Source organism: Lepisosteus oculatus, chromosome 28 (genome assembly GCF_040954835.1).
Source record: "Lepisosteus oculatus isolate fLepOcu1 chromosome 28, fLepOcu1.hap2, whole genome shotgun sequence".
NCBI classification, from domain to species: domain Eukaryota; kingdom Metazoa; phylum Chordata; class Actinopteri; order Semionotiformes; family Lepisosteidae; genus Lepisosteus; species Lepisosteus oculatus.
In genome coordinates, this window is record NC_090723.1 from 4,730,528 (window position 1) to 4,751,958 (window position 21,431).

Sequence of the window (21,431 nt, forward strand, 5' to 3'; positions counted from 1 at the left end):
AAAATGCTGAAACCATGGTGATATCGTACACAATGACTGAAGACTTATTTCACAATATTTCTGTAACCAGGTCTACTAAATCAGCTAACGGAAACGTATGATTTCTAGCGCATTCTGTGTTGTACAGTATATATCCTTTTAGACAAAAATGCGCTGAACTGCGCAGATGGCAGGTTCGAATATCCTTTGCACACAGTACAAATGCAGTGCAATATATATGATCTTTCATCTGTCACGGTTCAACACTCGCGTTTTATAATTCCGGAATGCGATGAGTTCTTGTGTGACTGTGCAGGAGCTTGAGAGATTGAAGTTACCTGCAGGTATGACATCGAAATCAACACTCGTTAAAAATATATATTTTTTCCTAACCCTAACACATCTTGTAGTACACTTAGCGTCTTGTTTAAAATTTGCATATTTAATATCAGTTAAAAACGCGATGTTTCGGTCTGTGATATAGATACTCTGTTTCTCTCAACTTGAATTGTGACCCCCCACCAGCTCGCCAATCTGCTCGCGCTCACCGATTGGTCGCAGCACTGTGACGTCACGAAAGGGCTGGTCTTTGTAAAGTTGCTTTGTGGTCGGTATGTCCGGCTATCCTCAAATGAACACTTCTCTCTCAAACATAAAAAGGCAGACCATGGTTGTAGCTCACAAAGGCTAGTGAATATTACCGTAGGATTCGTAAAAGGCAACTGATTTTTATGTTTTGCGGTTAGTACGTTTTCGACTTATCAAAGATAAATAAAGTCAGTTAAATCCGCGGAAAGAAAAGTTTTTAGCGAGGTTTTTTGAACTTTTACAAGGATACAAAAACTGCAAACCTATCTGAAATCCACCAGTTTGTCTAACACGGAATTTTAACCAGCTGCTGCAATCGAAATACATCGCGGATACTTGATTCCTGCCTCTGGCTCTTATAATTTTATTTTATTTTTGTGTGCATCTCGTACATACAAGGTCTTTGATATGCAACAAATCTAAAAAAAAAAAACCCACATCAACTGCAACTTAAAAGTTAATTCTACAAACAGACTGATACAAATGCCGGACTCGAGTATGATGGATAACAGGAACGGGATGGTGTCAAAGATTCAGAGCAGAATAAGAACGGACTCCTTCAAAAGCAATTACGACTTGGTCGGTAAAGAACTGGGCAGGTAAGTTAACAGCGCTTGCAAAAACAAAATGTGAACGTTTTCTTTCTCGCAGAGTGGAGCGCCTGGAGTCTGATCTACGTTCTCGGGTTTATAATCTCTCGAATGAAGTGTGGACGGCGGCATAAACAAAAACACGTTGTCTTTGCAAAAAAAATCCCTTCCGCACGTGAGGGCACTAATCTGGAGAAAAATGCATCCACGGTTAATCGGGGGGGGTGGACAGACTTAGCCGTTGTTGTGCCACCAAGTGGGAAATTTTCCCGTGAGTGCGCTATTTAAATAGCATTACAGTGCTCGCGGACCTGCCCTGAGAAAGTGCAGGGATTTGTTCAACGGCGTGAAACGAAACCCGATTATTTTAAGTGTTTATGTCGCCGGGTTCCCTGACACCGAGCTGGGCAAACTTAATTCCTCATCGGAATTCCTTGCTTCATTAAGGGCTGCGTTCTTGGATGCATTAAGTTCGCGTTCGGGCTTAATTGGGGGAAAGCACCCCAGGTTTCAAATTAGCCTGTTAGGGTCGTGTCGTGTCCGTACTACCGCACACAAAATCCGTTCTGCTCTTGATGAAGTGATGCGCGTCCTCAGAAAAGCGCACACTTCTGCAGTCTGTGTAAACGCTGGCGTGTCTGCGTTGACTCGGTGGTCTGCTGGTATTTCTGGATGCGAGTATTTCTCTTGTCTCTTCATCAGACCGGTTTGCGGGCACTTGCTGCTGTGAACTGCGCTTTCTGATGTTTACCGTCCCAATTCTGTACAGGAAACTTTCTGAACTGATGAGCCTTCATTGTCCACCTGCTGCAGGGTGGAAGGGCAGTAAAGACCTCTTATCAGGTTCGGGTTCTTCGAATGCGAACACTGTGGGGTTTTAGCAAGAGAGCGCTGTCGTGCTCAGCAATTAGAAAAGAAGAACCTGTTCGTGAGTGGACAATAGCAGGGGGAGGGTGTGCTTTTTCTCTGATTATCCATTTTCCTGCCGTTTTAAATGTTCTACCACGTTAAAACTCATTCGCCTGATGAAGCGAGGCTGTGTTGACGTTCCCAAGAAGGATCAGAGGGGTGAATTAGTGTATGAAGTTCTTTGGTTTTCAAGAGAAGGTGATGCCCCAATTTATTTCCCGTTGGCTGTTATATACCCGTAGATTTCTGAAGGGACTGTGGCTTTGGCACTTACTAATTTGGGGTGGAATGTTTATTTTTTTCTGCTGCGCTAGAAGGGGTCAGCGCCGCGGTGCTGGAATTTTTTTTTCCAGGATACTTTGGTCCTGCTAATTGCGTTACTGTCAGTCACACCCCCTGCAGAGGGAGATGGCGCTGTAGTAAATTTCTGACGGCCCTCTGGAAGTTGAAGTTCATGGCCTACAACCCCCTCCTTCAGTCCTCCACAGCTGCTTTCGAACCCAGACCTCCACAAGTGCCTGCAGAACAGCACCAGCAGCGGTGAAACCTTGTGGACGAAGCTGTGAACTCTGGGGTTAAGGGTGATTTTTTTACTGGGTGCACTGTTTTGATTCAAGATGTTCACCTGACCTGCATTTCAGAAGCAGAGCATAGAACAGGGCCCCAGCTTTTTTTCTGTTGCTTTAATCAGCAGTGAAATTATAGCCTGAATTTGTAAGTGGTTTGGATTGATTTTGTGCTCCAAAGGGTCCTGGAAATGAGTTTTCCAGGGCTTTGATGCGTTAGATTGAGAGGTTTCAAAAACAGTAGATAAAAGACCCCAGAAACCAAATGTTTTTTGCCCCAGATGTCAGTTGTGTCTTCTGTGTTGGGGTGCCCTGTGCATGATGTTAGAGCCCTGATTTTTGGGGTCACACACACCCCAACCCTAACATACCATAAATCTCATTAATTTGCGGAATGTGGACACAGCTGATGCTGGTAGAGCAGCTTGTTGAGATTAGAGAACCGTTTTAACAAGGGGGTTATCTGTAGTGTGTGACTTCTGTTTTGGAGTTAATCCACTCCTTGCTCGCAGCCTCTTAAACACTCCATTTTCCTGTCAGTGGAGGCTGTGTGGAACCCCGTGACCCCAGGTGCTCCCCCTTCAATGCTCTAGAGTCTTTGGAGGGAACAGTCTTTGTAACTTCTGTAAGGTGGATTGGGACAGTACTGTAACTTTACCACAAAGTAGTTTCTCATGCTGGAGTTTTTTTAGAGAAGTGGCATAGACCTCACACCTGTAAGAGGTCAGTCGGTGTTTCATATGTTGTGCTATTGTTCTAAGTTTGTTGGGTAGTCAAAACTTTAATATGAGAAACCCAAGAGACTGAAAGGAATGATCACCCCCCCCCCCCCCCCCCACCCTCAATCAGTAGCAGCCCCTGTCTCCTGCCCCAACCCCAGATAACTGTTCTGATTCATGATGATCTGGAACAGTCAGGCAGATGCTTGAAGGAAACCCTTTTTGATCCTTAGGGCTTTGCACTGTAGTTGGAACACGGATGTTTTGTAGTGCGCACTGTTTTAATCATTACTTGTTCCATTTAAGCATCTTCACTGTGCAGTTTGTATCGTTTTGCATTTCTGCAGATCAAGGTCTCTGATAGCTCGCCTCACTTTCTTGTAAAGAATCATAACCAAAGCATGGGGTTTTAATTTCTTAATTTTGGTGGCTTTAGAGTAATAAAGCATATCATGAATCATCTACCAAGTGTTGCAACTGGGTTTAATTAATGTTTGGGGATGGAGGACAAAGATTACAGAAGAACTTGTTGGTATTTTTCTGCTGTTAGTGGGATATCCCATCTATTTAGAAGTGCTTTTTTGTTCTCGGTCATCCGTGTTCACTAATTTGCGTGTCCGACCTACTTTATCTGTGAGACAAGCTGAAGTGTCAGCTTTTTGCAAGGGGCTGGAGAATGCTGATTCATTAAGACGCATAGATGGGGGGGAAGAAATCCTTTCATAAATTAGTGGACCAGTAATAACGATTGAAAAACCAGGTAGGTCAGCAAAGTGATGCAGCTGAGGTGTCTGTTGACGTTCTTCGGATATTAGTCACTCTTCCTGAGACAGAACGCCAGCTTGCTGAAACCCAGACATGACAGGAAAACCAAATTTCTCAGTTTGATGCAGCCTCATTACTGCTGGTTTTCCTGTGCTGATTCTCTACCAAGCCAGATTCCAGTAAAATAGCACATGTAACTGAATCCAAAAAGAGCTAAACCAATGAAGGCTGTCATTAACTTGTAAATCCAGATGTTGGGTTCCTAAAAGACTTGGGATCTTGACAGTTGATTTGCAAACGGGTAACTCTTTAGCCCAGCAGGTGTCTGCAATTCTAATCTGCTCCCTATAAAAGATGCCCATTTTGTGCTTCTGCTGGCATTGTCTTACTAATTATTCCATCAAAATTCCTTCCTGCAAGAGGAAATTAATTCTCCTACTGCCTTCTCTGAAAGACACCAAGGGCTTGGAGGTTTGCTCAGGTGTAGATGAAACAAACAAAAAAAAAAACTTCCTTTCCTGTGTGCCTGTGTGACCTGGCAGTTTAGGAATTAATAAGGAGTGGAAAGGTCTGAAAGAAAATATTTTTTTAAGAACAGTTACCCCTGCAAAAAAGTCTTTGAGTTTGTGCTCCTTAAATGTAGGTAATAAATCGCAAATGAGGGAGACCATTAACAAAATGGAAAAAATCTAGGCAGGCAAAACCTGTCATGTCTTGTAAGGCAGATATATCAACCCCCACCCCCACAACAAGGTTCTCAATTGATCCATCTGGAAATCAAAGACAGCACAGCAGAGCTTTGGTGGACTCAGTTCTGTTTGTTGTAACTTACTAAGTTCTGATGCAATCCTGTAGACCTTAGTCTGCTTGTTGTAGGTTACACTTCTGGCTCCAAGGTGCCCTGTGACTAAAGCCCCCCCCACACAAAATGAGAATGGAGATGCACCTTCTCCCCTCCTCCACCTGCAGGAAGTGCCCTCCCCCCGTGAGACTGTCACCCTCGCCAATCAATACAGCCACAAGCTGTGGCGGCTACACAAAGCGACTCCTAACCTGAGGCCAAATGGACGCTGGCGAGACGCTTTTATTTTGCAAATGTTTGTGAAGGCAGCAGGGATTTGCTTTGCAATCTTGGGTTCGTTCTCAGCAGGTCCTGTAGCATGAATTGTCCACTTGTTTTTTTTTAATCTTGTAGCAGTAGAAGTGTTAAGTAAATATCCAGTGCAAAGACCTTTGGGGTAAAGGTTTCCCATCCAGTCTATGTACTAAACAACCACCCACATGTGGTCTTCAATAAAACACTGCACAGCTTTCACAAGACAAGTCTTCTGTTTTTAGCAAGGATGATATTTACATTTTAAAGGGTTCTGTAACTGTGAGATTTAAACAGGCAAAGCCCTCTAAAAATGTAGTATAGTGCTAACAGACGTGGAGTTGTTTCTGTGCAAGAGCTTTCTCGCTCATTCAAGAAAATTAACAGAGGGAGCATCCATTGTGGAAGAGCTTTTTACCAATGTGTTAAAAGGGTGGGTGTGTGAGGGGGGCTTCTTCAAATGTATGTGCTAGGGTTGTGGCGTCATTGATATTGTAATGCTATTCAGGGTGATTGAAAACTGCGATCCAGCAGTTAAAGTGGAACCAGTGGCTCACTGTGGTGCTGGCTGGACTGAGGTCTGGGTGGTCTGTACTGAAGGGGACTGATGCCTCTCGGTAGGATATATTAGAGCCCATTGTGTCAGTGACACAGGGGGGCAGAGCACTGACAAAGGCCTCTGTGGAGGTGTTGGGGATTGTTTGCCTGCTATGCAGCAATAAGAATGAGACACTGTCACAGAATACCAAAATCATGGGCTTTTAACACGCATCATGTAGGTTTTGCACTAGGAGACTAGCCAGTGGCTTTAACTTTCCTTTGCACTCTTGAATGTTATTTCATGATAAAGGATCGATAGGCTTTTCTTTGAGTCTGAGAACCGATGCTCTTGTCATCGTCGGCACGGTTTTATCAGTCCACTCGCTGGGTCCTTTGCCTGCGCTGCCTGGCTGGAGAGCTGGGAGGGAGAAGCGAGGGTGCCAGCAGATAACGTTATCAGTTCCTTCTGTGGTGCTTTGCTGACTCATTGCTCACTGCCGGAAGAGTCACTTCTAAATACGTTGACCCCGGCCGCTGACTGGCAGACTTGGTCTGCGTGGCCTAGCGGTTGTCTTCTGAAGTATGGAACTCAGCCAGCAATTGAGGGATTGAGCAATTCTAGTAATCGCACCTTAGGGCCTTAGTGCCAAGACAGAGTGCCTCAATAGTATGACAATGAATGTTGGCTGACTGAGAATGTGAGTTAGTACCATATGTAAGCCTCGGATCTTTAGTCGTAGCCTGACAACACAGGTTTGGGGAACAGTGGCGTGATTTTTTTTTTTTTTTTTGGATGTATAGCAGTACATAGCTGCTTGTTCTATTAGTCAGATCTGTGCCTCCCCTATCCTCTTTTGGTAGAGTGGGTTCCAGATGTGAGGTCTTCAGTAGTTTCACACGCACCGCTGTGACTGCAGCCTCAGTGTTTACAATGACACTGTTTTGCAGGGCACTTTCTCTCTAGGAACAGTGGGGTCCCCACCTACAGTGTTAACTTGTGCACATGATTAGTGGTCTGTCTTCCCACCTCCTAGAAGCAATGTTATGCAGTCCCTGCAGCCTTTTCAGTAACGAGTTGCTGTCTGTTTTGTTAGCTACACCTTATGTATATGTAACGCCAGCATTTGGTAACAAGTTAGTTGACTTGGCTTTTGAAAGGTTCACTATTTTCCTTGCTTTCTCTTATGCAGCGAAACAGCCAAGACGTCCTCTCAGATTGGTCATTAAAGCATTTTCCTGTGATGGATCATCAGTGTCCAGAGCGTTTTTACAGTAGTTTGCAGTCCTAAGACCAGAGGGGTGCAACTCCTGAATGAAATTTGTGGAGAGAAAAGTACCTAACTGATAAGAGTGCATGCATTTACTTAAAAATATCTACCCATTAAGTGTTTAATGTGACTGATCAAGGGTGATCAAGCTCGCACAGGCAGGGTTATTTCCTAATCTGCTTTTCATATGTACATGACTCCATGCTTTCCCATGGCCTAATCGATTTAACCATTAACCCCCAACCCGGCCATTAATACAACAACGTGCAGAAACTAAATGGCCCTTTTATTTTGGGTTCCTTGTGCAGGGGCAAGTTCGCGGTGGTCAAGAAGTGCGTGGAAAAGGCGACGGGGAACGAGCACGCCGCCAAATTCCTGCGCAAGAGGCGGAAGGGCGAAGACTGCCGCAGGGACATCATCAACGAGATCGCCATCCTGGAGTCGGCCAAGGCCAACCCCTTCGTGGTGTCGCTGCACGAGGTCTACGAGACCACCTCCGAAATCATCCTGGTGCTGGAATAGTAAGTTCCCACACTCCTCCCCTCTCTCTCTTCGTCTTGACAAATGTTGATGATGGGCGACCTGGCACGTGCTGTAGATCAGCTTGTGATGCAGCACGGTGTCGGTGTTCCATGTGGGAATCTTTCTGGTGCTCAAAGGCAAGGAGCTGGCGTTTGCCTCTTGGTAAAAGTCTTGCAAAACGTCTCCCCCAACCCCACCCGAAAATAAATTGTCACCAAGAGCCTGTGGTAGAGAACTCAAGATCCCTGAGCCTAATGGCAGTTGGTATTCTGTTGAGACGAGCAAAACCCTCAGAGACGAGGAGACGAGCAGTGAGCAAGATCGACGCAATAACACAGCGAAGGGTTTTATGGCGTTGGTGGATTTGTGTCAATGGGGATGGCGGTTGATCTGATCATTTACAAACAAGAAGGACCTTGCAACTCTCCTTTAGTTCGAGAGTGTGTTGTGAACTGCAGGCGACTTCAGTTAGTAATCCATTGCTTTTTCGTTCAACTGAAACGCACCCAGCCTGGGGAGGGAATGCAGGGTTTCTAAGGCTTCTCATTTTTGTTTCCCTTTAGTTTTTTGCACCTCGCCTGACTCATTTGCCAGGAAAAAGGATCGAGCGATAAACGATAAACTCCCCAGCGAATGGGATTATGCAGTAATTTACTTTTTTTTATTCGATTCGGAAACTCTGGTTGGTGATAACCAAGGGCATGAAGAATGAGAATGCAGACAAAGTGTTTTGAATGTCAGGGGTTTTAACCACGATTCAGAAATGTACAGGAAGCTTGCGAGCAGGTTTTGGTTGCATTTGGCAGAAATGAGATGAAATCTTCATAGGTTTCCTGAGAACAGCACAGACTGACGTGCAGCAGTCTCACCTCAGACTGTCGGCTCGTCAAAGTTCATCTTTTCTTTTTTTACCTTTTAAGGAAGTAGACCAGCGATCTGTTAAAAAGGGACTAGTTCTATGCAAAGTTTTTACTTTTCTCATTTTCAAAGATCTGTAAAGCCTTTATTTAAAATAAGACACCTTTACAGATGCATGGGGATGTTTTAAATTTAATATAGTTAGTCTGTTATCACACCTGTGAAATCCCACTCCTGGCAAATAAGTGGGAATAAGTTTTCAGGTCTGGCTTATTTTTAAGTTATTGCAATAGATTGGAAGATCTCCTTGTATAACATGGCACTTAAATCTTTAATGATATTTTTATAGGCACATGCAGGTATCCCTGTATCCTTAACAATATGTTCCACTTATTAGGAGTAATGGAAATAATATATTGCATATTAGGAGTAATACCTTTTCTGTATAGATTCTGATAAGATTTGTGTATGTGCCAGCAGTATCTCTTGTGTTCATTGTGCACTCGCTTGCCCTAGAAATAGGTTGGAAATAAAGACGAAGGTTATGAATATTCAACTCCACAGCTGTACATTCATTTATGAATCCAGACAATGTTTTTGGCAATTTAAACTGAAAATAAAATATAGCTCCCAATGCCCTGACTTTATATTAGGATTTACTGTTCACAAGAGTCAAGTAAGCTCTCTGCCAGTGCCTCCATGCCAGCTTACCCGTCCAGAGAGCAGCTCCTGTGGTTAAAACGTGTTGAACAGGAGTGGGTGGTTTTTTTTTGCTTGTCAGAGCAAACTTACAGAGCCCCTTGCTCTGCTGTAGGATGTCATTTCACTGGGGAACGATGCTTCACAGCTCAGACTCAAGCTGAAAGGAAAGATTGGAAAATGTCCTCTGACCACTTTGGTTTCCGTGCGACTTGCTAAGGTCCTGTTGGACAGATTCTGCTCGCAGGACCGGTTTTGTTTTGACCATTCCAAGTGTGATCGTGACCTTCTCGATCTTTGGTTTAAAGTGCCCCAAATGCCGCGGCGCATATGAATGTCGGCATGTGTACATAGCCAGCCGCAGGGCACATCTTGTCAGGGTTCTTAACAGGGGAGCGTGGGTTATTCAAAGAAAAAAAACAAGAAAAATTTCCATATCCGCAGCTGAGGACGCGAGTCGTGAAGCAGATAGGTTCCAAAAAAGCAGGCAATACAGATTCACAGCCACAACCACATCCTTCTATAATACATGAGAGGCTGAAGCAAAAACGACCTTGATGGGGTTTTTAATCCTGTGCATGCAGAGACTGTCACAACCGAGCATTTCTCTGAAAAAGACGTGTGGTATCGCAGGGTTTCTGATGCAGCACATGCTGTCGTTTAAGCAGAAATGCATCGGTATTTATTCATCATCTTCATCTTTTAAGAGATCAAAGATCTAAACCATGCACTGCTGTTATTGGCATAATGGGACCAATTTAACAGCTTCTGCCAGCTCTGCAGGTGCTGGTGCTTCGTATTAACCTACAAAGTCCTACAGCTGTGATCACTGACTCCTGTAAAACCTCGTGCAAAAGGATAAAGGAAGACCTGTTCTATTAATATGGAGAATTCCTTGCTTAGGTCTTAAGTCAGAAGCCTCTTCTTTGCTGTGACTTCTTCCTACAAAAGATTATCACTCCTAATTCTCTATTGCAGCAAATCAGTTTATAGCTGTTAACTTAATCCATTTGTGGAACAAAGCTATCTGACAATAGCTAAACTTGTTTCATGAAGAGTGGAGTGTTTGCCTGATGGCTTGTTCCTAGCCTTTTTCATCACAGGCAGCCTGTGGCGTTCAAGGTATGGCCACGTCCTGGGGATCAGGGGGCCCTGAAAAATACGCCCATACGCTGAGGACCACGGAACCTTTCCCAGCATGCTCCTGTTCACTTGACATCGTTTGGACGAATTGAAAGTGCAAATTACCTCCTCAGAAACAATCGCTCCATTTTAAAAGCAAAGTTGGTCTGAGGAGCCATTTCTCAGGGTAGAGCTTTCTTTATTTTTGAAACTTTCAAATAAGTGCAGCTGACTTGGCAAAAGCGTTTGTTTTCAGCTGCATCGTTGCTTTAAGAGTTTGTATAGAAAAGGCTTTTCTGCTCCCCCACCTATCAATGATTGCCATTGATTTTTTTTCTACTTTGACCTACCACACCTATTTGTACCCTTATTAATCTAACAGCTAATGTTGTGGTCCAGATCTCGTTTGCTGATCAGTTTGGCCAAGAAGGAAAAGAAAACATTCCGACCTTAATGAGGTACAGCAGCAGAGTTAACATTGCTCTGGTCTTTGTGTCCAGGGTGCTCTTGCACAGTGCTCACCACAGGGGCCTCCAGTCTTTCAGCCTGAAGAACCAGAGCTCCTTTCTTCTTCAGTTAGACGCCTGACGCGAGTCTTGAAAATGTGAAGAATGCGTGATTTATTTTCTCTCTAAAAAAAAGTTTCTGCCTGTTGAGCAGAGGTGCAAACTTAAAGCAGACTTAAAAACGGAGGATCCATTTGCTGCTGATTGATTAGGGCTCTTGGGAAGCTTATAAGGGCACAGCTGCATTCGCCGAGCCGCGTGATCGAGTTTCATCTTTCGCCCTTTGTGGATACTTGTGCTGTGCCTTCAAATGGCAGGAAGAATGGGCTTTGAAAAAGGGATTTTGCTTGAAAACACGAGTGACCCCCCCCAAGTGAAGGAGGACAGGGGACTGTACAACCCCTGGTGTTGTTGGTGTTTTTGGTGCCATATGAGCAGGACAGCTCCTGTTCCATTGTTGGGTTATTGTACAATAGTGCGCACCACAGCTTTCACTCTCTGCCCACCAAGTTTCCCTGTCTCATCGCTTGCTCTTTGGTCTGTGCTGGTATACGTGTAATCAGGCCATGACCTTTGGTTTTTGTTGCGATCACTTTATCTTGCTATAACTGGCTCATCAGAACCCTTCCAAGAATACTGCAAACTATTTTTTTTATATTGCTTAACTGCTGATTTGTAATGATGGAGAAGGATCATTAAGACTTGCTTTGCCGAGCTGATGTCAGCAGATACCCATTTCTACTTACGTAATTGACCTGACGGGGAAACTACAGACTTTTTGGAACAATTTACCCAAACCGACCACAAGTTTTTACTGCATCTGCTTCTCAGGAATGCTACCGAGTGATTCACATTTGCTTTCACGAAAGGAACTCTCATCAGTGGTTGGGCTTTGTGGTTTTTTTGGAATGGGAATGTTTTGCTCATTTGTGAACATCTTTATATACTTGCGCGTGTGAAATACTTGTCTTAGCACTGTAATGCCAGGCAGAAAGGCATGCAGGTTACTGTATATCTTTGCTCTTGACCAGTGAACTGCCCCAGCCAAGTCCTTTCTGCAGAAGAGTTTTTCCACATTCTGAGTCACAGAAATGCAAAATAACACTGATAGATGCTCTCCCCAGTAACTTTAGTGTGACTGCCAGCGGTTCTTTGTACCCACCTTGGGGAAATTATCTAATCAATTAGGAGTTTTCAAGGTACTAAAATATCACAGATGTAAGATTTGTTTTCTGTGAAGTATCGGTTATGAACAGTAGACAAATGTTAGTCATCCTACAGAATGTGTACGGATGTGGTGTTTTTCATATAAAAAAATGTCAGCTTAAGTTTTGCATTTGAAGCATCTTTACCTCTTTCCTTTAAATATAAAAAATAGACTGCTTTTGGTGGTGCTGTAATGAGGTATAAATAGAATGTGACTTTAGTTCACTGCTTAAGAATGAAACAATCCTTCACAGTGTTTTTTTAAAAAGACTTGCCCCTTTTTTTTCGTGACTTATTAGTGGAAGCGTGCCGGCTGTTTAATAGTCTGGCTGCCTTTTCTCCTCTTCCCGATGTGGAAGGGTAGCTAACAGCAGGGCTGACCGGTAGAGAACAGGGCATCGGCAAAAGAAGAGCTCTTGGGTTACAGTGCGCTAGTGTGACCCCTTTGTCAACCCTCCCCAGCGCTGATCGACCACAGAACCAGCTGAGCCACTGCTTGAAAATTGCAGCCTTCAGTCGGCGATCCAGCCTGCCTTTTAAATTACAGCTCTGCGTGCACGCGGCCTTAATGACATGCTCACTGTTTATGAAAAATCATCTCTTGTGAAACTCAAGAGGTTTGGCTGAACCTCACTGACTGCTGGAGGCATTCCTGAGGTTTAGGGATGTTTATTTTAAAGGTCTTAACTCAGATCTGTTTTTTTCCCCTTTTTTAAAAAATTCAAATAAAGGGCATGAGGTTGCTTTCATCTCAAATAGTGCTATCTGATGTTTTGGTCTGCGACTGCACTCTTGGGCAATGTGTCAAAGCATTGGATTCACTTCATATTTGTCATGTACCTTCTTATACACTGTATGTAATATATTTATATCAATATACTCTATAAAAAGGATAAAGGAATGCACACTTGAATATGTATTAATTTCCACTCTTTAGAAGGGTTTTTAAACTTCAAGGTGTTTGTGTTTCAGTCAATAACGGAAATCACTGAATAACTTGGTTAAATCCTAAATCGAAGAAAAGGTTAAACTTACTCAGCGGTACAGGGAAGCTATTAAGCGTCAATTAATTATCCTTTTACCACACCAAAGCGAAAGAAAGCCTTTCTCCTCGGAGGACAATTGTTTTGTGGACTGAGACCTCCAGGTTATAAAAGGATGCCAGAGACCAGAGGCCTGCTGCAAGAGTACAGCCTTCTGGAGGGCTGGTAGCTAGCTTTCGGTTCAGGTGTTCCAGTGTTTCAGATTGTTTAGGGGTACTGGGAACAACAAACAAAAAATTTAATCTAAACTGGGTTTAGCTGGCAGCTACCAGAAGGTCTATTCTGCAATGAACTCCAGCCTGCCATCTCCAGCTAATGCACGCCATAGGGTGGAGTCCAATCAAGACTTTGTACCGATTTAGAAACGGTTAAGACTTGGACGTCAATGAGAATGTATTCCTCTCTGGCAGACTGCATTAGATTAGGTTTATCCTGAGCAAACATCCTACTTAATACTATTCCAGGACCTCTTAAGATGCAGTGTGGAGTCTTCTAAGTAGACTAGTCTCAAGGTCTGAAGGGCACATCCTTCACCCTGGTTATCAGCAGCCTCCTTATCTGATTTGCAGTGACTGTCTACTTAAATTGCTGAATGTTCAATTTAAAGGCCCAGTTTGTTTTTTTGCCGACGCAAATGAACCGGAATCTGGCTTGGGAAGAACGTGCTGTAACGCTGGGGTGAAGTTTTGTGGCTCTGCCTTTAGTAGGTTTTGGTCGCGTGTCACTTGAGCCAGAGTATATCCATTGCTCCCTGTGTTTGAAAGGAATAGAACGCAACTTCCAAGGTTCTTCTTGTACCTTTTCAAACCGATCTATTGAGGTTCCGGCTTGCAGCATCCGAATTTAACCAGGAGCTGTGGCTGTAGTCTTTTACAATGTAACTGTGTGCCTAATGAAGATGGTGTACAGAGTAAAGGGTAATTCCCCCCCCTTACTGCAGTACAGTCCCCCTCCCTCCATTGTTCTCCATGTGTGAAAAAGCTCTGTGGTTATAAAGACACTGGAAGAGACAGATCATCAGATTGGGCTGGGTGGAACCAGTCGGCTTGGCATGTTTTATTTACTGGAGGTCAATACATCAGCGTAAACCTTCCTTTATCCTTTCTTACGGCTCTTGCACAATGCTGATTTGAAATAAACGGGACCCGTTTTCACAGCTGGGGGCAGTGGGAGGGTGGTTATTTTAACTACAGTACCCAAAACAGACCACCAGGCTGAGAGCCGGGTGTTGCCCACACTTTTGTTTGGGGCAACCCCCTCACTAGAGGCATCTTTTTGTGACCCTTTGCTTTTTAGTTCCTTGGAATGCAAGTGTTGCAACACCTCTGTTTACTGACTGCTGCCATGCTGAGAGATCTACAGTGTTTCACGCCGAAGAGCTATTGAGGTTGTTTATTGTAGAGTTTCCTTTTCCATCCATGACCCATGCAACAGACTGAGCCCTTTTCTGGTCTGGGGTTTGGAAATGCATCTAAAGTTCCCTAACCTTTAGTGAGACACACTGATGTCCAAGTAACTCCAGTTACACATGTAAATTGCATGATATGCAAAGGAACACCAGACCTAATGTTTGCATTTTATCTTATCACAAGTTTGCTGGCACTCCAGTGCTTATCTTTCCCATGGGCCAGATCTTTCTTTTGCAATTTGGTCTGTAGAATTTAGGGAGCAAAAGCACAGTTAAGCCATTTGATTTATTGTGTGCTGTTTAGACCTGTGGAAGATCACATGCTATCTGAGACAGAACAAAAAGAAGGCTTTTTCTGTCATGCCAAAGTATAATAAGATGTAATATGATGTCATTCCAAGGCTGCAAAATTGACTCTACCTGGAGGGGAGATTAATGAGAAGTTTTTGCAGTGCTGCAATTCTTGTAGTTATGTGATGAGTCCCAGACTTCTTTTCTTAAAGCAGAAGTTATTTTTTTGTTTGATGGAAGAGGGAGAAGGGTTGAGATCTGCATAACGATTTTCTGAGCTTTTCTCCTGCAGTGGAAGTTAGTTCTTAATGGAAGTTTCCTGGATCTGTCTTGTTCCTTCAGGGAGTTTGGTCTAACTGTAATTCTAAGTGTTTGGGGTGGAATCATTCACTTTTCTCGCACACCTACATTTTCAGATTTGCACTCCTAAAACTTTCAGTCTCGGAAATGCAAAGCATCTTTTGTTGCTCTGAAGCAAAAAATGTTTAGGACAGTTCAATTTTTTTATATGGATGGGGGATCCCCAACTTTGGAGGTCTGTCCTGCAGGTCGTTTGTCACTCTTATCGTGAACAGCTTAAGATCTGAGGGAATGGATGGAATTTTTACAGTGTGCCGTCTTTGAGGCAGTGGACTGTCCGCCTTTGATTCTAGCTTTAGAAAGCGCTTCTCAACATTCGGTTCGAGTCAAGTGTTTTAATGCTTCCTGGTTTCTGTTTCCGCATAGTGCTGCCGGTGGGGAGATCTTCAACCAGTGCGTGGCGGACAACGATGAGGCCTTCACGGAGAAGGATGTCATTCGGCTGGTGCGCCAGATCCTGAGTGGCGTGGCGTACCTGCATCGCAATAATGTGGTGCACCTGGACATGAAGGTCAGTCCTCTCTCAGTGAGGAGGCTTTTGGCCCCCCATTCCTCTCGTAAAAACATACAGGGATTATAAGCAAGATGAGGCCATTTGACCCGTCTAGTCCATTGGGTAGTTAGTAGTTAAGTGATCCTGTTGTAGGATAAAGCTCAACCTCCTACCGAGAAGATTAAGCCATTGCTAATATCTATTAAGAGGTGGTTTGAGGCACTTATAGGGAAATCTAACAACCTAGATTTGTCCTTCTCTGCTCATTTTAGTCACCTTGAATTGCTTAATCTTAAGGTTTTTAAAAATGTCCCTCCTCAACCATGGAATTGCTCGTTTTGCCTTTCTGAAAACATGGGGAATATAAACTCTCAAAAGGTACATTCTATGACGTGGTGGAAAAGTTCAGGGTTCTCTTTGAGGAACAAAATAGTGGCAAGACCTTGATTAAAAGTGGACTTTTAAATTGTACTGTGGAATAAAGGTACTCTTCCTCAACTTCAGAGACAAACGAAATCTAGATTCCTTTCGGGAAAGGTGGGCTGGCAGGTGGGATTCTTTGAGGTCATGCAGAATTGCAGTTTAAAAAAACATTGACGGAGCCTTTAAGAATTACCTTTGTGGGGAGTTTTGGATTGATAAGCTAAGCAACCGAGTGAGAGAGAGATTTAGTTTTTAGGTGAGGCTAGCCTTCAGAGTGATGTGAACAATCTTCTGCCATGATCCAGCAGTGCCTCTGTGGATGTGCCGACTGATTGCTCTTGGTGCTTATATGTTAAGTGAACATGTCGATTCTGGTCTCCGCAGCCTCAGAACCTCTTGCTGACCAGCTCTCGACCCCTGGGGGACATCCGCATAGTGGATTTCGGCCTGTCCAGACGGATGGACAATGTGAAGGAAGTGCGAGAGATCCTTGGCACTCCGGAGTATGTCGGTGAGTGTGCTCGTCTTTTTGTTATTCCCCTTGCACGCATTTACAGTACATGGTATTGTATTGATAGCAGGAGGTTTGTCTTAGCTTGTCACTTGTCAATGTTTTGTGTTAAATATTAGCAGTTTAAATGTTGACCTTTATCAACTAATTTTAACTTTAACCCACTCTTCACTGGTCTTTTAATTATTCTTGTCATGATGCTTGAATCACTTCTTGTATCTATTTTTTGAGTCTTTTTTTCACTGTGGGCCCTAATTCTTTTACAGCGCCAGAAATCCTGAACTATGAGCCCATCAGCACAGCGACAGACATGTGGTGAGTACATAAGCATAGTTGAGCTGAGACTGACCTTTAGAAACAGCCCCATATAAAATGGGGAAACTAGAGTGATGTTTTATTTTTTAACCAGATAAAACTTATTGCAAAATAAGTCTAATTCTAATTGGAACCTAACACACGGAACCCACTTGTTTGTTCATTTTTGTTGCATGAAACTTTTACAGATATGATCCCAATTTGATGCAGTTCATTAATGTGACCAGAGCAAAGAATACTCGCAACCAAGTTAGTGAGGTCACTGCTTTGTTCCAAGTTCTACAAGGTGTGATTCAAATGGCCTCTCCACTGCTGCTTCCTCCTGTCAGGAGTATCGGGGTGCTTGCGTACGTTATGTTGACGGGAGAATCTCCCTTCCTGGGTGAGGATAAGCAGGAGACCTTCCTCAACATCTCCCAGGTCAACGTGGACTACTCCCAAGATGTCTTCGAAGGGGTGTCCAATCCGGCTGTCGACTTCATCAAGACCCTGCTCATCAAGAACCCCAGGTAGGCCCTGGAGTAATCGCTGCCTGACTGGTCCTAGACCACGCTTGTTTCCCTGAGAGCGAGTGAGTGTGAATAAGAGGGCTGTACTGCACAGAACTGTACTCTGTGAAGATACTTTGACACATAGGGCTTTGTGCTTGGATATCAATGGTTCTAATGGAAGCAGCATGTTGAATTTGCGTAGCTTTACAAAGACCTTTTTGGTAATGGAGCCATCTGTTTTATGCACATGTTGGGGAAATGGCCACTGAAAAACTGAAGCTGCAGGGTTTAATCTTTAGCACTTTTGGCTGAAAGTGCTGCTCTCTTCCCATTCAAGGTAATGGGTTGCATATCTGCAGCATTAAATCAGCTGGTTATTGCTGTCTAGTTGCTTTGTAGTGTAGGCAGGTGATCTTTTCTATCCCTATATCCTTCAATACCTTGTAACACTCTTGGCTCCGGCAAAGGAGGCATGATTCAGTTTTTCACACCATTAAAGTGCAGATTGGCTGTTCTAAACACTGAACCTTTTACAATGCCTGTAAACCTTCCCTGGTGGATAATAAGTAGAAAATCTTTAGCTGGGTAGGAGGAGTGGGGGAGGGTGTGCTTCCATGGTTTATTTTGAGGGGAAGGGATATCAATTTCATAACAAAAAGCCGTCTATTGTAGATTTCTGTTGCCCAACACAAGTGATCAGGGCACCACTAGAAGGTGGCCATTCTTATTTTTGCCAGAGACGATGGAATGTTAATTTAGGGGAAAAATGCCTTCTCATCATGGAATGCTTGGAGGAGGGGAAAAAAAAAGAAGTGCACTGTACAGGATAGTGCTCGGAGAGAGGTCCCTCTGTCTGGGTGCACTTTGGTTTTAGGACTTGTTTTCCAGTCCTCATTGTGTTGTCTGCCTGGCGTTACTTGAGAACTGAAACAAAGTATATCTCATCTCTCCCCCCCCCCCACCCCCCCCCACACCTCCTCTGATGAACTACGAGAGTGGCTTGCAGTCAAGTGATTAAAGTCGAGCTGGTTCCTAGCCTAATCCCAAAGTCACTGCTGGTATTATGGCCCTGGCTGGGAAACAGGAGTGGTATTAACACAGCCAGAATGAAATACACGGATGGCTGTGGGGAAAGACGAGGTTTATTAAAAACCTAGATCATTCTGCCGGGGAAAAGGAAGGCCACGGCTTAAAGTGCAGGAATGCCCGAATCGGATCGGAATCTCTGCAGCAGCACAGGGTAGCTGGGTGGGGCTGTGTGCATTTTTGCCTAAAACAGAGTCAATGGCCTGTAAAGACAAATATATTCAGACCATTTACATCTGTGGCCAGCGGCAGGGACAGCTGAGGTCAGAGCTACAAGTGTCCTTCAAAAATAGCCCTGAGGTTTATGATAAACCCCAGACAAGGGATGAAATGTTTTTTTGAAAGCTGCTCCTGATGCCAAGCGCGGAGTTAACGATCTGTGCGGGTTCATTGATTGCAGGAAAAGAGCCACAGCAGAGGAGTGTCTGCAGCACCCCTGGCTGTCTGGCCCTCCTCAGCCACACGCCAGCCTGCTGCCGTCCCTGGAGGAGGCAGAGTCCGAGCCGGAGAGTCCCGACTCGGCCCAGGAGCTGGTCATCATGGCGTCCTACACCCTCTGCTCCAGCCAGAGCGACCTGAAGGCCGTGAGGGGCGCCTTCCCCTTCGACGAGCCCTTCGGGGCCCGCTCGGAGATCCAGCCTCAGATCTACTGCTGAGTCCTCCTCCACCGAAAGGAAGCCATTGGGGAAGCCGGCTGCCCGATTTGTGGGCCGCCACAGCGCTACCGTTGGCCCTGAACACGTGTGACTCTTGTGTGAGAGTCAGTGTGTAATGAGCAGGCTGGAGGGACAAACCGCTTCTTCGGCTCCAAGCCTGGCTCCTGTGATCCACATGGGCCCGCGTGGGTTTTGGGGAGGGAGAAAGCTGGATTTGCCTGCTCGGCCGTTTCTGTTTTTCCTTTTATTTGGGCCAGAAAACGAGGCTACGACCTGTTTGTGGTGGAGCTGGCTGTGGGGCGGCTTAAATGCAAAAGTTGTTTTCCCCCACGTGCTCCGGATTGTCATCACAGGAATAGGGTGTGGACAACGGGGACATTTTCACATTGTTGTTGTTGTTGCTGTTTCTGTTCGTGGCCCCCCTTCTCCCCAAACCAGCCTTAGGACTTACGATGCAAAACGGTTTCCTTAAAAAGGAGAGCCCTGGGTCTGGGATGAATAGAAATCTCAGCTGTGGAGCTTTTGAAAGCCCTCTTTTTTTTTTTCTGCTTAGCAGTCGGACCTGTACCAACTCGCCAAGCCTGTGGACAATCGCGAACACAAGGAACATCTGGCCCAGGAGATGTACTGTGAACTGTCCCACATCGACGATATTGCGGGTGGCGGTTGGTTGACTCAGGGGGCTTTGACAGTTCAGCTTCTATTTTTTTTTTTAAAAAAAAAAGCTCTCAAACTGAGCGAAGCCTTTCTGTTGGGCTGCCTCTTCAGGACATGGTTTCACAGGATCCATTTTTCCTATTCCCTCCCCCCAAAAAAGACGTCCCCCTCGCTGGAAGGGATTGTCTTGTTTTGAAGCACTTTTCAGACGGTGGAATATTTGGTGACCTCCGCAGACATGCAGTGCAGTAAAGACTTCCTGTGTGATCCTGTCACGGATCTTGAAAATTCACCTTCTGCCAAAAAAAAAGTTTTATTTTTATTTTTTACGACATTCCACAGAGTGCCAGACATGACAGATGTTCGTTTTTTTAAAACTCTTTAGATCCGTCAGTCATGTCGACTGCTAATATTGCACATGATTTCTTTGTTCTGCTTTTTTATGTTTTTTTTAGTACTATATTCATTAAAAAATGTTTGCCATGTAATAGTTCTTGCTGTTAAAGGTTTTTCTGTGCGGGGTGTTAGAATTTTAACAGGCAAGTGTGGGTGAAAAGAGACATCAATAATTCAAAAATGTAGAAATGGAGTATGGTACAAATGTTCTTTCTGAATCCAAAAGCTTTACCTAAAGGAGAAATTCAGTGTCCCTGTTGGGAGAGGAGGAAAATTCACAGATGTAATAGGATTGATCGGTAATGAGTTGTGTACATTTTCTTTTCCGTTATGTTTTTAGAAGATTGTCCTATCAGAAACTATTTTTCTATTGTGTGTATTGTTGTTACTGTTTTAAGATTCTATATATATATAAATTGTATTTCCATTAATGTCCTCATGGGTTTTTTTTATTGTATAAAATTGTTTAATTCCGGAAAGTTGGAGCCAAGAGGTCAGAAATGAGTGAGGGGCTTATGAAAACCGGTAGCACCCATGTGCCTACATCGTTCGGACATGAAGAAAATAAAGACTGTACATCTCAATGTGCCTGTGGTGGTCAACTTTTTCTCCTCTAACATTTGGAAAAGCACAGGAGCCCTCAGTGCCATAATATCCTACAAAATCTTATTTATGATGCCTTGCTGTTGCCACGTCTCATTTTGGGCCGGTGTACAGAGGGGTGGGTGAGAACATCACAGTTTCAGCAAGTCTCCTGAGCCAAATGAAAAACAAACGTCCAATGACCCAAGGAGCAAGGGGCCATTTCAGTTGTCTTGGTCTAAAGCTAAGTTCTTGATCCGGTTTATTTTTTGCAGGGGTATTGGAGGCTGTACTTGCCAAGAGTAAGGTCTAAAAGATACAGAAATCCCAACCCCCTCACCTGAGGGGTCAATCATCTCTTAAACCAGAGGCTGGACCCCAGTAGATTTTCATGCATGTTGGTCTCTTGGGGACGCAGGTTGATGATAATGGGTGTCCGATTGTCACCGGTGCAGATCTGAGGCCTGGCAGGCCTGGACAGACCTTGTGACCTTTAGGCAATGAGGGTGTGTTACTCACCAGCAGGGGTCATGTGGTAGGAGGTGGTGCGCTTGCCCAATATTTTAGACAACGTACAAAACTCATCCTGCACCCAGAAGCATCCCATCCCTGGGCTCTCTGGAATTTTGCTTTCTTAGCACTCAAGCTTTTTGTAATGTTTGTTTTGTGGTGAATAAATAAAATATGTATTTCACTGTGCCACATAATTAAAAAAAAAAGAAAATCCCTGGGTGGGGGGATTCTAATACCACCTCACCAAGCTGGAATCTCCTATTTGAACAAGAAGGA

The 21,431-nt window shown here is 44.2% G+C and overlaps 1 protein-coding gene across 1 annotated transcript; it reads left to right on the top strand.

The window, feature by feature from the left end:
* The first annotated feature begins 598 nt into the window (after positions 1 to 598).
* stk17al (serine/threonine kinase 17a like) lies at positions 599 to 20,644 on the top strand. Its single transcript, XM_006638206.3, has 7 exons — positions 599 to 1,166; positions 7,326 to 7,538; positions 15,399 to 15,543; positions 16,333 to 16,459; positions 16,726 to 16,774; positions 17,104 to 17,283; positions 18,752 to 20,644. The coding sequence occupies exons 1-7, from the start codon at positions 1,051 to 1,053 to the stop codon at positions 19,005 to 19,007; spliced, it is 1,086 nt and encodes a 361-aa protein (XP_006638269.2). The 5' UTR covers positions 599 to 1,050; the 3' UTR covers positions 19,008 to 20,644.
* Positions 20,645 to 21,431: the final 787 nt, after the last annotated feature.